This window comes from Passer domesticus, chromosome 6 (assembly GCF_036417665.1).
Source record: "Passer domesticus isolate bPasDom1 chromosome 6, bPasDom1.hap1, whole genome shotgun sequence".
NCBI lineage: Eukaryota > Metazoa > Chordata > Aves > Passeriformes > Passeridae > Passer > Passer domesticus.
Genome location: NC_087479.1, coordinates 49,859,784 through 49,875,027, shown reverse-complemented (window position 1 = coordinate 49,875,027; position 15,244 = coordinate 49,859,784). Strand labels below are relative to the sequence as shown.

At 37.0% G+C, this 15,244-nt stretch overlaps 1 protein-coding gene across 19 annotated transcripts in view; it reads right to left on the bottom strand.

Moving 5' to 3' along the window:
• Positions 1-15,244, bottom strand: part of SOX6 (SRY-box transcription factor 6) — a 403,867-nt gene that overhangs the window by 47,300 nt on the left and 341,323 nt on the right. For all 19 annotated transcript variants that reach the window (XM_064425383.1, XM_064425386.1, XM_064425381.1 and 16 more), the window contains one exon: positions 13,011-13,201. In XM_064425383.1, the coding sequence (XP_064281453.1) occupies positions 13,011-13,201 (191 nt within the window). The remainder of the gene's footprint in view (positions 1-13,010; positions 13,202-15,244) is intronic.

Here is a 15,244-nt window from a genome sequence, read left to right as displayed (position 1 = left end):
AGGGTGAAGTTAAGCCACAGGGAAGAGCAGCAGAGGACACAAAGTAGTAGATCATTGCAATCACTACAAGAAAATTCCCCCCTCTGCCTTGTGATAAGAGACTTCCACTACCTAAACCATAGGCTGCGCCACATTAGGAGCATCCTAATACTGCAGCACTGGGGTGTCACAGCAGTTGAAGGATGATTAAGTAATGCACTCCCTGATTCAGAGGCACATGTGCTGAGATGCATCCTTACCTTAGCAAAAGCTTTACATCAGGAGAACTTAAGTGGGGGTGAAAACCAGGAAATTGGGTGCTTGTTTGCCATTTTAACTGGACTCTTTATGTTCTTACAGCACATATGGTAACTACAGTAAAATGGCAGAGGGGGGGAGAAAGGGAAATCACTTGGTAAACCAAGCAAGGAGTACACTTCATCACCTTCCCTTGCAGGACAACTCACACATGCACTACAAATTTCCTGTACTGGAGTTCATTCCTTTTGCCTGTCCCTGTTAGTGAGTACATCCTGATAAACTATGGGTGGCTTTTGGACTGAATGGAATGGATATCCTGCTCAGCAGAGCGTGCTGGTTATTGCAAACACTGATAGGCATTCCAGTCTACACAGGGTCAGTTTGTAACTGTGAACATTCCAGTTCAGACTGCTCCTTGCAGTGAAAGAGGAAAAATAAACCCTGCATGAAAGAGGGTGGGAGCAGACCCACAGGAAAAGGTCTTCCTTGCATTTCTAAGTTTTGGGTTCCTTCTGAATGGAAGCCCTAAGAGTTGGCAACCCTTCCTCAATGAGACATTGTGATGACACAGTGTGATCTGTAGTATGACACTGGAAAATAAAACACAGGAGTTATGCAAAGGTCATACAGGTAATCCCTTTTTAAAGGGGAATCCCTTGGGAGGGAGAGTGCAGCCATACAACCTCAATCTTATTCATAGTATTCAAAGAGCTTGAGGAACAGAATTCTGGCAGGGAGCTGGCAGCTGAATACATTTTGGCAAACTGCTGAACCTCTGACAGACCAAGAAGTTTTACAGTACATGATGTGTCAGTGACTCACTTTGTATACAGCTCTAATGCACATCCTCCCAATGATGGCTTCTAAACAGAATGAAAAACAAATGTACCAGCATTCAAAATACAGCCAAGAGCGTTTCTGTGTTTTGGAAATGGGAAAAGTGGGATGCACAAAGCAAGAATCTCTATGTATGTAAAAAGACAATTCATCTAAATAAGAGGCATATAATGAAATAGTTACTTCACAATTGAACTCCAGGATGCAAAGAAAATGGCAGGGAGATAGGAATGCTCACACTGCCTGCTGTCTCAAGAAGCCTTGGCAAGGTAACAGTGAAATCATGCACCCAGCTACTGATCAACACAGGTCTGACATTAAACCACAAGTGTCCACTTCTCTTACTGGCTGTTTAATAAATGGCTTTGGAACGGGTGGAGGTAGAGAGGAGATCTTTCCAAAACCATGTCTCAGTGTTCTCCCTCAGTTAATGAATGTCAGCAAGTGGAATAGAACAGAAATTTGATATGTTTTTCTAGACTTTCTTATAGAAGCATTTGCAACATGTTAGAGGCCACAGGCATAAAAGTGGAATAGTGGGAAATTAATGTTGTCTGTAGATTTTCAGGATGTAAGCTGCGCAATTTCAGCTTGTGGGTTAGGCATACTTTAGGTTTTAAGTAGTGTTATAACAGCTTACTATGACTTGAACAAGATTTTAATATGAGCAATCTGATGTTGAGTATCATTTATTACCCTGTTACACATTTTCAATTGAGATAGACTTATTTGTGGAGTTAGTACTATGTGACTAGAGATGAACAAGCTATGTGCAGTGAACACTTAATGCAGAAATTAGAGTGTTTCTTATCTTTTCAAACTACCCCTGGAGTTTCAGCAATTTCTATACATGTATGAGTGTCACTGTTTTAGCAATCCAACTTTTTAATGCTCTGCATGAGCTATGTACTTAAAATGCTCAATGGCTTCCTACTTCTGATTTATGTTGTAGTTGGACACCTATGATAAATGACATTGCTTTCAGTGTCTAACTCAATGATAATGCAACTTTGCCCTAAATTACCTGGGAGAAAAAAAATAAAAGGCAACTGGGAATCCTCTCAGCTCAAAAACTTCCTAGGTAACAAAAAGCTTTTACTTCAGTTTATCAGCCCCTGCATCCAAAAGCCTCAACACCACAGAAAAACCAATGAATCTGCCTCTGGCATACCACTGGTAGGAAAAAGATGGCAGTGGTAAGGGATAGTGAAGCAAGGCCTTCAGCAGCCCTAGATTAAGTTGCTGCAGAGTTCAGGGAGCTGCTGTAAAGATCTATAATTAGCACTGACACTTTATCAGGGGCTGGAAGATCTCCCTGATACTGCATTCCTCATTTGGTCAGTGTGGGCTGCATCAAAGCCTCCATTTCTTATTAAGAGGGTTTGAGCAATTTGCGCACAAAGTGCAAATGCCAAATTGTGCACAAATGTCCATGTTCAAATGTAAATACACTCATAGAAATAAAACCCTGTTTGCATGAATATTTGTGAAAAGAAACAAAGGAAGGACTAAGCATGGTCCAACTCCATTAAACAGATTTCAAACAAACACTTGCAAACAATGTTTCACACTATTGGCTAGAGTCTTTTCATGACACAAAAGAAGACAATTTTACCTGTCATCATGCTTATTCTTTTGATTGAAGCAGAACAGTTAAGCCAGCAAAAAGTGTTGCATAATCCCACAAACAGGCAGCTTAGTAAATATCCTTAAACAACAGGGAGTGTATTTGAATTTATCATACCTATTGATGCAGCCTAATGACACTTGAGAAACAGGAGACATTTTTAATTTTAGAAAGTAATGAAGTATCAGGGAAAGCAATCCAAATTTATCCTTGCTGTACTTTATCTGCTGCAGTAGAGAGTTATATTGGCAATGCATTTGGTGCAGCAAATTTGCTTAGAGGAATACACAGAGCCTGGAAAAAAATGGAAGTAACTTTTGCGGATGTCTCTGCTTGTATCTAAGTGTGAAATAATATGTAAATGTATGCTGTAGTTCTCAGGACAATTGAGGAAGTGATATGATAGGATTGTGCAGCTGCCATTCTGACCCACAATTTAAATCAATGAATATATTCTTGTTCTAGCAAATTTATGCTTGAACAATAATTTTCAACCTATCTTTATTGTTTTGTGGAGAAGCATAATAAAAACACAGAATAAATTTCAGTGTATATCTGTAAATTCTCCTGAGTAGCTTGGGAAATGTATTGTATATAGGATCATTATGCTGTTACAGTCATCAGAAAGACACTACCCTTTATGGCAGAACATCATCTTTTGGAACAAAATATCCTTGTTGGTTTGTGCAAATTTTTCAACACATCCTTGAGACATGTTTCAATCTAATTCTGTTCATTTTGAATTTTCAGTTGCTCCAAAATTTAAGGGAGAAGACTGAAATGGGGCATAGTTTGTATCCTTTTCACCTGAAATACCCCATGCTAGGGAAAAAGCAGTGCATTTGGACTTTTTTTTCTTGAGCTGGAAAGGCAATAGAAGAAAGGGAACAAGTCCCCACCATTACTAATATCATCATAATCATTATAATTAACACTGTTATTAATTTGGTCTAAAACCTGAAGTAAGACAACCTCTTCAAGTAGCCCTGACAACAGAAATAAAAAATTATAGCTGTGTTCAGCAAGAATGCTGTTAACACAGGTAGTGGTAAAACCTCTAGCAGCCAATATTCAAGTGTCAAAATAGCTCTTGATACCAAAAGTTTGTGCAGATTTCTTTCCTAGAAAGAGTAGTTTGTTACCAAGTGCTCTTGGCATTGAACTGAAGGCATGAAATATTTTAAAAGTTCACCTAATATAGGAAGTTTCTACCCTCTGCAGTGAGTGTGCATGTGTGTACACATATGTATGCCTCTCTATATATGTGTCCATAGTCATTCAAATAATAATGTTTCATATAGGTTGTTAATGTCTAGGTATGTTCTCTTTTATTTTCTTATATCTGTACATAACAATTAGGCTGGTCAAACTTTTTTTTTTTTAAATTTATGTTCCAGTAAAATTTCCATGATTTATAGTTTGCAAAGATTGCATTTTTTTCACTCAATTAATTTTGATAATTTAATCAATAGAAAAAATACTTCAGATTTTATTTTAATAAGCCTCTACATGACTTGAGGGGCTAAGAATTTCAGTGTACATCTAATGCATTGGAACTGAAATGCACAAACTACCAATTTTATAAAAACAATTTTAGAAAGTAAGGTAATTGAGCAAACAGTTTAAAAACAAAGGTCACACAGAAAATTCTTCTATAGATGTAAACTGGATCTATAAGCTGTCACCAAAGCTAAATTATCTGCAAATTTAGATGACCTACATATGCCAAAGATTTTCCACTGTTTCTTTTTGTCTTTTACCTGTCAGTTCCACAGTTTCAGTGAACATGTATTTTTAATGTGCAAATTTAAAATACATTATTTGTATGTCTTTCTACACACAGCATACAAAGTAAAAATTAAAAAAAAAATAAATTTAGTAGGTGCATGGATAGGCATGAGCGTGACTACACAGGTGTAAATAGCATTTGAGCAAGAGCATGTGATCAATTAAAGGCTGCATCATACATTACCCACAGACAAAGTCAACAATTCATGAGCAGCTTTAATATTTCTATCTCTTGGGCTGGAGGAACAGCTTTGACAGGATTTCATACCCACAGCCTCCTGCACCTGGTTCCCATTACAAACCTGGCCTTGATAATGGGGCTGTGTTCTTCTGCAGGGGCTGATGTTAGGGCTGGTATTTTCCTGCCACAACTCCCAGAAGCTGAGCACAGTGTTATGGCTGTGTTTGACCCCTCTGTCATGAGCAGCTACAGCTTCCACCACCTTTCTCACTACTCAGATAGAGATCAGATAAAACATTTCTCTAAGTATGGGTACAATGTCTGACCTGTTTTTATTTCCTGGGATATCTACAAAAGCTAGTGATACATTACAGGCTTCAGGGTTATATCTAAAGTCAGATTAGTTGTTTTCCTTCTTAGTTTATAATTGAAACATTTCTGCTTAAAAGATATGACTGGAGACACGGGATTTTTTTCCAAGATGCTCTGCTTTGAATTTAATTTCTAATTAAACTGAAAGTTCTAGTGTTCAAGCATAAATCCCTTGCAATACTTACCTGTGTCTGAGAGATACTGAAACCATTGAGCTATTCAAAAATGCATCTAATTCCTGATCAGAACTCACAAAAGAAAAACAAAAATGACAATGCTCAGTGTGCCCCTAAATACATTAGAAAACCAATGCAAACACGTGTGACATTCATACAAAAGCAGAAATCACCTACACCTTGAACTTCTTAAAAAAATAGCAGGGAATTCCCTGAAGGGATATGCTGCCTAAGAAGGCCAGTCATACCACACACAATACACCCTGAAAAAATATGTTGCTTGGAATCTTTACTATTTTCCCCCCATTCTTTGTTACAAATACATATGGATGTCAGCCTTTATCTTATCTTGGCATGAAAATTGAAATATTGGAAGCAACAGCATAAATAAACAGAATTTCTCCAGCTAAAAAACTAAATGTTTGAGGTCCAGCATGTTTTCCAGTTCTAATAAAAGGGGGCAGTATTACATCAGCTGAAATTCTGAATTGTCCAAATTATCATAAAAAGAGCTGGAAAGGGATACAAGACTGCTGAATTCCACTGAAAATAGACTGTTACTGTGTACGCAGCCACAAATCTGCTTGTCTGCCTTGGGGTAAAATTTTCAGAGCTAGTTCAGTGGGACTTAGGCTCCTGCATTGCAGCCACTTCAAAAAATTTTTACTTGAGTCACTATTTTCCTTTCAAAATTATTAAGGAAATATTACAATGGGTATAGAATGAAGACACATCTTTATGTAGCTAGGATAAGCCCTAAGCCTAAAAAGGAAATTGCAAAATTATGTCAATTTCAAAAAATTCTGGGACAAACTGGCATTTTCTCTTTTTTTTTTCTTTATACAGATTCTTCAGATTAAAATACTGGTGTTCAAATATGGCTTTAGGAAATTAACTTTGAACACCCAAAGTAAAAAAAAAATAATAAAGTTATAGCTCACATATATTATGCACAGGCACAAGTAGATTACTAAACTGAGCAGATTCACAGTCAAGTATAAAGGACATTTGTTTTGTGAGAAGTATGAGGACTGCTGGGATTTGTATTTGAAACTTTTCCCTATTCCAGGGCGTTTAACTTAGACCTGCCACTTGTCTGTTCTAAAATGATGGATCTGCAAAGAGGTTGTCTCTATGCAACGTGTCCTTCCACATCCCAGAAAGTCCCCAGGGAAAGGTTTGTTGGCTGAGCAGGATGACGTAGTCAGGAAAAAACACTTTGCAGTGTCTCTTTGTAGGAATCAGAGTCTTCATTAGACAGATGGAATACACTCCCACTGAGTTGAATAAATTGCCTATATTCTTGCAAGAAAGTGAGACCACACTAACAGTTCCTCAAGTAAATCAATGTCTTTCTTTTTTCCCTTTCTATACAGTTCTAGATTTTTAATTATAGAATCTAAATACTTAACTTACATCATATCTAATTGTAAGCTGTGGGAGGGCAGAACCTTTCTTAAGTTACAGTGAGACCAGAGCTTGCTACAATGAGTGTGGAGACAATACCATAGAAAAAATAACTTTGTAAAACTAGTCATCTGCTATTTTTACTGCCATCTTTTTTTTTTCCAATTTTTAGGCATTCACCCTTTAATTACAAGTAGAACAAAGGTTTAAACAACAGCAATAAAGACCCAATTGAAAATGCTCACTGTTTATGTCTCACTGCAGACTGAAATATAAGTATTGACCTCTTGTTTAGTAAGTATCAATAGTCTGTTAGAAGAAACTAAAGGGGGAAAAAACAAAATACAAGTTTTTCTTAAAAGGTAAAAAGGAAATAAGAAGAGATCAGTACCTGCAAATCTAAACCACATATTCATAAAATTTATAAGAAATCCACAAGGCCCTAATGACCAATTAATTAATGTTCTAAATTTAAGAGTGGTCAGGACTCCTTTCAGTAAAAGGAAAAAGAGAATTGCATGCAGAATGAACTGGGAAAGTATTTGCTTAACTATGTGTTTGGGGTTTTTTAACAGAGTTGAGAACTGACTCATAGCAAGGATGCTTGTAACAAGGTGATCCTCTGTGACTGTCTGAGAAATCTCCAGCATATACAGAACAGACAGTGTGACTCCTGCCACTGCAGTTGTTCTGTCTCTGATGCTGAATGCATGGAGAGAAAAAAGCTGGCAAAAAACTGATGGCAGCATAATGCAGCATTGCTTGATTTTAGGAAAAAAAACCAGTACAATGCTGGAGCCATTGCATGGCTGTGGGCAGCCAAAAGGAGATTATGCATGACTAGTGACTTTTCCTACAAAGACTTCCTGAAGTGTTTTTGTACAAGTTTGTGCATGTGTGCAGGAGCTTCATATACATGATGAAGTGTAACAGCTCCAGAGGAGTTGTTACACTCTATTGTCTCAATAATCCACATACTTAACAGTCCCTAAATACAGCAGAGCGTAGCGCCTCCAAAGGGGTCGTTATGGCTTATCAAGTCAAATCCAAGTGCCTAAATATGGATTTGATCAATAGACTGTAATATCTCCAGGGGTGAATAATACACGTTTTTAAGAATGTGCACATTTTGCATACAAACTGTTGGTCTATATTAGGATAAATTACGTGGATTCAACTTGCAAAACTTTGATTTAGAGATAAGAAAGGAATAAAAGGCTCATTAGAAGAGGTGCTAAAGTACCATGATTCCCAGGAAGTAGGCAATGACTCATGTCATTTATTTTGGGGTCTAATTCTGCTTTCCTACTGCAAATACACAGTTGTCTGAAAATCTACAAAAGATGAAGAATGGAATATAAACATGAAAATGTTATATTAAATTCTGCTTACTCTGAGATCTCAATGAATATGCTTCATGGGAAGTAAATGGGGATGTGGGGATACAAATATGTTGTGGTAATTGATTTTGTATTTATTCTATCTTGACTTCATATATTTTTCTCCAATCACAGTTCTACCTATATTTTTATACAAAGATTTTATGAAGCATCTTTGTCAGAGTTTTCCTGCTTTATGTACAAAAAAGATAGGATCTGATTCTTTTTAAAATAATGTCAGTTATCTTATAAATTATATAACATTTTCAGATTCATTTAGAGCCTTAAATCAAAGCAAATCTTCTAGGCAATGACGGTAGTTTGAAATACTAAAATACAAGTAGCTGAAGCAATGCAGATTTTGTTTAAGTACTCTTTTTTGTTGAAGGTGAACATGGCTTGACTGGAAAAAAGTCACATCCTGCAAACAAGGATGAATTTTTGGAATGATTTTACTTTTGCTTCTATCACATGGTAAAACGTCTGTATATTATTTTCTTCACTTTCTTAACTCTCTCCCCTTCCCCAGTGTTTCTGTTTACTCTGTGAAATGACTGACACCATTACTCTTCCCCTTCCTCAGTCAGACCACTCTGGAGTTTTTTGCTCCACCTGACATGGAGCAGAAAAATTCAACTCAGTTACAGTGATTTTTTTTGCCCCATGTGCATCGTACTGGTTTAGGCTCAGAGTTAAGCTAGTTCATATGCTGCTGAGTTTTGGATTTGTGACCAAAACAGAGCTGGATAACACAGGGATGTTCACCTATTGTCAAGCTGGGCTTCTACAGCAAGACCTTTTTTGGTTTTAATGCTGCAGTGCCAGACAGGAGGCTGGGGGTGTGCCAAGCACTGAGAGGGGGACAGGCCAGCTGACCCAAACTGACCAAAGGGATATTCCACACCACATGACATCAGACTCAGCAATAAAATCTGGAGGAAGAATGAGGAAAGGGATATGTTTGGAGTCTTGGCATTTGTCTTTCTGTGTAACTTACTTGTGCTGAAGCTCTGCTTTCTTAGGAATGGCTATCTATCTGCCTGGCAATGGGCAGTAGTCAAATAATTCCCTGTTTTACTTTGCTTACATGCACAGCTTTTGCTATACTTATTAAACTATACTAATCAACCCACAAATTTTCTAATTTCACCCTTCTGATCTCCTCCCCATCCCACTGATTGGAGCGAGCGAGCCGCTGCATGATGCTCACCTGCCTATCCTGACCCACCACAGCACACAAGCTCAAATAACTCCACAGGATGCTATCATCTCAGAAGCATAAACCAACCTTAATGCTCTGGCAAATGATAATGTTGGTCTGCCCCAGAATGCTGGATGTTTTTGTTTTGGTCTTTCTGATGAGTGAATCTCTGTGAGCACTTCGAAAGCTTTGTAGATTTTTTTTTTTTGAACAGCAGAATATGAAGACAAGCAATTTTCAATTCTGTGTCTGTAACCAAATACAAAGCTTTCTAAGATTTGAATGACACATTTTTAAAAAGGCCTAAGCCCAGGCTTTGAAGTTATGTACATAATTTTGTGAATCAAATCATTTGCACAACAAACTATTACCAACTATCTGAACTTGAAGACCAGCAACTGACCAGAACTCAATAGCTTTTTTAAACCAGCTGCAGGCAATTAATTTGTCATCTTTTTCTGGTGCCAGCTTCCAGCTACTCATTTCTACAAGTCTAATTACCTGAAGCCAATTTCTGAAAATTTGGTCCTGAAAACACAGGGTTCTGATTCTTCAAAAGAAACCAATCCAAAATTGCAACTGTTATCAAAGCTTCACTGGGATTATGACAGAAACTATAGGCAGTTTTCTTGGCATACAATTATTTCAAAATTATGTTTCTCTAATTGAAGTGATCTAGCATTCCTGCTCCCCCCACCTCCATTTTGATCATCCTGCCCATCATTTTAGAGTAAAAGAAGTATATCATAATGTAAATTTGAAAGGCAGAGGGTGAAGGGGGAAAGAACAGTGTTCTAGAATTCTGTTTGTGCAAAGGATGCTTCTGGTTTTAATGTATTTTATACTTGCTGTAAAATATAAATACATTTTGCTTAGTATTCATGACCAAACTAATACTTTTATTTTCTTTAGGATAAGAGTGGGGTTATACCATCATTGAAAATGACTGATTTATATCCCTTTTTTTTTTTGCAACCCCTGCCTTTTCTCACATCTGTGGGGCGAGGATAAGAGACCAGCACACCAGAGGTAAAACCAGAGCAAAAACTACAAGCTTTTCCTTCCTTAATGGCCCTGTAGTACCTGCTGCAATAAATAAACCCAGCAGGATTACATAGGGTCACTAAGAGACTTAACAACAGATTTCCCTGCTGCTGTTTTATTCTTAGGTTTTGAAAGTTGCAAGTGCCACCATGAAATGTCTCCTCTCAAAAGATGGCATTTGAGAATGGTGTTGTTTGTATCTGTTAAAGAATTCTGATTCATTCTGCTATATTTGCAAGGAAAAGAATTTTTTTTTTTGCTCTGCCTGGTGTATAACCTTAATCCAGAACCTGTGCATCAATCTGTGTATTGCTAGTAACTGGCACAAAATAGAAATTTCAGATTATTCACTGAAATATTTACTGATTCTGCTTTAAAGGGTGAAAGATTAAATAGGAACTTGTTATATCGAATACAAGACATATACATGATACTGAAAATATGCAAGGAAGAGACTCAATAAGTAAGTGGATGCCATTTTTATACTTATTTTTCAAAGTGAAATCAAATGTTAAGAATTCTTTTAATAGCCCTTATAGTATATTAGATAACTTTTAAATGTCAAGCCACTGAAACTCATAAAATAAATTTCAAAATAAGCATAATTTTATAAATTCTTAATACTGATCATGTACGTGATATTTTTTTTATTTTTATAACCTGGGCTTTAGTATCCTGCCTCTTGATTACTTAAGGCAAACACTGACTTTACAATTAGAGTGTTTGAATACAGCCTGCTTGATCAGTTATTAAATTCTATATTTTTAATAGTATCAACTTGTATTAAATGAGGTTTCCAATTATGACTTTCAAACTAATACTAGCAGATGTATATATTTATTAGACACTGAGTATGACTTGGACAAACATTGTTTATCTTGTGTGGCAACATTTTAACCAATTTTTTTTAACAGACACTACTTAATATGAGCGCTGTAAAGAAACTATCAAGCAAAAATATAAAATGTAATTAAAAGGTGTGTATCAATCTTTAATGGGTCTGTTTGTGTCATTCCTTTGTCTTTCTGTGCCTTGCTACGAAACACCCTTGTGGGCTGAGAAAAGATCAGAATATTATCAAAGTTACAGTTAATATTCTGCCGAGTCTTGTATTCAACCTGGACTCCAAACTCCTGTTAGTCTTTGGGCTACAATATAGTCTTCCCTCCCTCACCCAAGAAACAAAGAACCTACCCTGCCCCCTGATACAGAAAATCACAGAATGTTTTCAGGCATTGGAACTACCTGCTGTTCTGGAGTGTTTTAACAAGTAGTCTGAAACACTGGTTGCTGTATGGGCTAGTTAATGTGTCAGTTTTCTTTCCATTCATTACTAAATTGCATCATAACTGTTTGATTTGCCAAAGCTTTAGTGAGCACTGGGATAGTGCTTTTCCCTTTCTAGGTGACTGGAGTAAGTATTGTGGTCTCTGACTGATTTTGTGTCAGTGGTGAAAAGTAACTTGTGTGCTGCATTTTCTGCAGCCAGTGGCACCTCTAGGGAAGCTAACAGAGAAGCATTCTCCATCCAAAGGTCTGCCTTTACCTCAGCCAGTTAGCAGAGACCTGCTGCTGGAGCAGATCCTGAAGAAAGGCCACAGAATGGGACAACACAGGTTCAGGGGATTTTCCAAGAGTCTGTTTTGTCCTCTCACTGGTCCTTAAGGCAGGTATGACAGAAACTGCTCCTGACCTTTCACACATAGGTTGCTATTTTGTAAGCTGGATCATGCCCTGCTCAGTCCAGTGCTGGCCCCATTATCCCAACGCTTTCTCTCATTTATCCTTTTACTCTCATGTGCCACCTCATTTCAGTGATTCAACACTGAAGATTCAACAGAGAATGTTTAATCTCTAATTTCCCACTGCAACTGAGAGCCAAATGCAGCTGTTTTGAGCCTAAGTACTTTGTTGCACCTGAACCACAGATTCAAGCTCCCTCAATTCATGCACTGGCATTGTAATTGTAATACTCCACCATGCTAGCACAGAACTGGCCTTTTAGCCATATTTATCAATCCAGCCAGTCTCAAAAGCACAATTCAAAATTTGGTGACCACAAACAATGGAAGCTCCAACTAAGCCCTTTTCCACGTTCAATGTGCATGCTTACTGTGGCATTCATATTTTCTGAAAAATCCCTTTGTCCAGGATTTGTCTCCTGGGAAGCTGAAAAGCCTCCCAGAAAAAGGAAAACAATTTTATCTCATTTGCTTCTTCTATGTTTTGCTCCTTTGGAATGTGTTTGGAGATTGTTTATCCAACAGGTGATTGTTTCATTGGTTTCTGCTGTGAATTATTTTGACTCAATGGCCAATCCATGCCAAGCAGTGTCAGGGCTCTGGAGAGAGTCAGGAGTTTTCATTATTATCTTTTTAGCCTTCTGTAAGTATCCTTTCTGTGTTCTTCAATATAGTTAACTTTAGTATTCTTTAATATAATATAGTGTCATAAAATAATAAATTAGTCTTCTGAGAACATGGAGTTAGATTCATCATTCCTTCCTTCCTTCCTGTGGACACCCCACAAATGCAATAACTTACAGCTTCCTCACGTGTGCACAGGACTGTGGGTGTGAATGCTGCCATGTACATCTAGAGAGGTTTGTAGCACAGCACTGAGAAGTGACAAAGGTGTATTTAACATTAAATCGGAGAGGGCTAAAAGCTCTGAAAAGAAATTTCATATAAAAATAAGAAGCTATTTTGCAGGGAAGAGAAGAGTGAGTGACAGACTGTGGGGGAATGGGAGACATTACCTTCTCATTCCTGCAGTTGTTTAGACCCATGTTATTCATGGAGGGTAATTTTCCATCAACACCATGAGGCTGCTGTTGCTGCTGCTGTTCCCTTTGGATTTGCTCTCTCATTTTTCGAGCCTCCTGAATGGCTTTCATTACTGTGTCCTGGTCCCCAAATAGGGCAGGTGAATTAAGACTGGAAAGGATATCTATAAAGAGAAAACACATTTTATTTAATTAATTATCCAAACTGGAATCCAGGGTAAGAACTCTCACGCTCTTAGAGCTGCACCCAACCAACATCTGCAGATGGCGGAGGAGTGGCAATTTTTGTCTGTTTGAAGGCTGACTTACCCTACTGAAGTGATTGATAAACTCCTACACTTCTTTTTCTGTTAGAAATACATCCACTTAGGTCTTGGAATAGCCTGATGTGGAGCTATCTGACCATACTCATGGACTCAAATTTAAATTTGTGTTTAAGACAACAGTATTCTGAAGCTTAAACTGGAAACCTTTTGAGGGGTTAAAAATAATTAATGAAATGAACAAAGGAAAAAAATCTCATTAACTAGGCCATGAAACTCCATATCAGTTCTTAGAATTTCCTTACAGAGAGATCCATCACTCTAGACATTTGCATTTCCATTCCAGAAAGAGCACTAACATTTACTCTTTGGGGACAAAGGTCATTATCACCTTAACATGAGTATAAATCTCTAAATCAGTAGAGAAAAAAAAAAAAACAGTTTTCTTTCTATGACTCTGAAGAGGAAGAAACTTTTAAACAAGCATCAAACTCAGCCAAGCACTCCTGTTACATCTCCAAATGCATTCATGAAGATGAGCCTCCCAGACCCAGTTTTACATTTGAGAGAAAAATACAGCAATTATTTTGTGACTGTTTTTGTTTTTGTGACAAAACTGTGATCCACCTGCTCCTACATGGAAGTATTGTCTATACTGCACATGGATAGATTGGTGCATATATATTCTAGCTTGGGAATTTTGAGCAATCACAGTTTGTGTGTGACCTGTGCATCTGCCTGGCCAGCAAATGTCTTTTATAAAAGCTCTGAATTTGCTACGTTTGTGTACTTATTTACAGTCCACTACTTGGAAAAAAAAAAAAATCCATCAAAACCAAAATCCAAAACAGTAACCAAAAACCCCAAAGAGGCTAAGATTTGGAATTAACCTTCAAAGATAATTTTTATATTTTTTTCATTTCACTGAAGTTCAGGTGAGCACAATACAGCAAATTCAACCTCAAAGGACCCTAAATTATTTTAAAATAAAAATGATTAATGGTATCTCACATATTATCCTGGAAACCAAGTGCTTAATTTAATACTGTGGCCTAAGTAAGAAGGGATGCAGACTGTGATGGTTTCATCCCATTCCATCAAGTGATAGGACTGGTGACATTTTCTATCTGAATGAAACACCTCTCTCAAAATAAAAATAATGTATTGTCAGACAACCGTTGTTCTTGCTGAGGAAAATTTGCAATGTTCTGAACCATTTCAACCACTAATTTCCATTCTGGACCCTAAGAAATTTGGAACCCTATTTGCATGATTTTTAAAGAGATTTTGATTCGTAATCATCCACATGTAGCAAAAGCTCCTGCATGGAGCTTGCTGATTTTTGGTAATGTCTTCTTATCTTTTTTTATTCTTAAGAATTGAGACAAAATTTTTTATGACTTTATGTGAAAAATATTTATACCTTAGGCACTATTTTTCTTCTGTGATACTTTCTCTTGAATGGTCTATGACTTCAGATTGATATTTCACTTTCTAATGTAAGATAATGCAGTGATAGCTGCAAATAAATTGACAGGTAAAGTATCTAGATAGTTACAGAAAATATATTTTAGAGATCATGATGTTCCCAAGTGTTTGGGAATGGAAAAAACCCCATAATTTTTATATATTTAATATATGTATTTAACATATCTATTCATTATTCACAAGTGTTTCTATATATTTTACAAGTACACTTGAGCTACAGATTGTGAATAAGTGGTCTGTAGTAAGTATTTAGTCACTGTTAAAATTTACTGTTTGAACTTTAGGGCTGATCAGCTACATTTTGCAGCTCTTAATTCTGTTTCTTGACTGGTTAAAGTAGTCTTCATACATAGTTTTCAGACCAATTTTGTTTCATCAGTTATTAAGCTTATAGAATCTTGAACACAGGTCAAAAATTCCCTACTTGTCACTATAGGAATCAATGAAATCCGGACA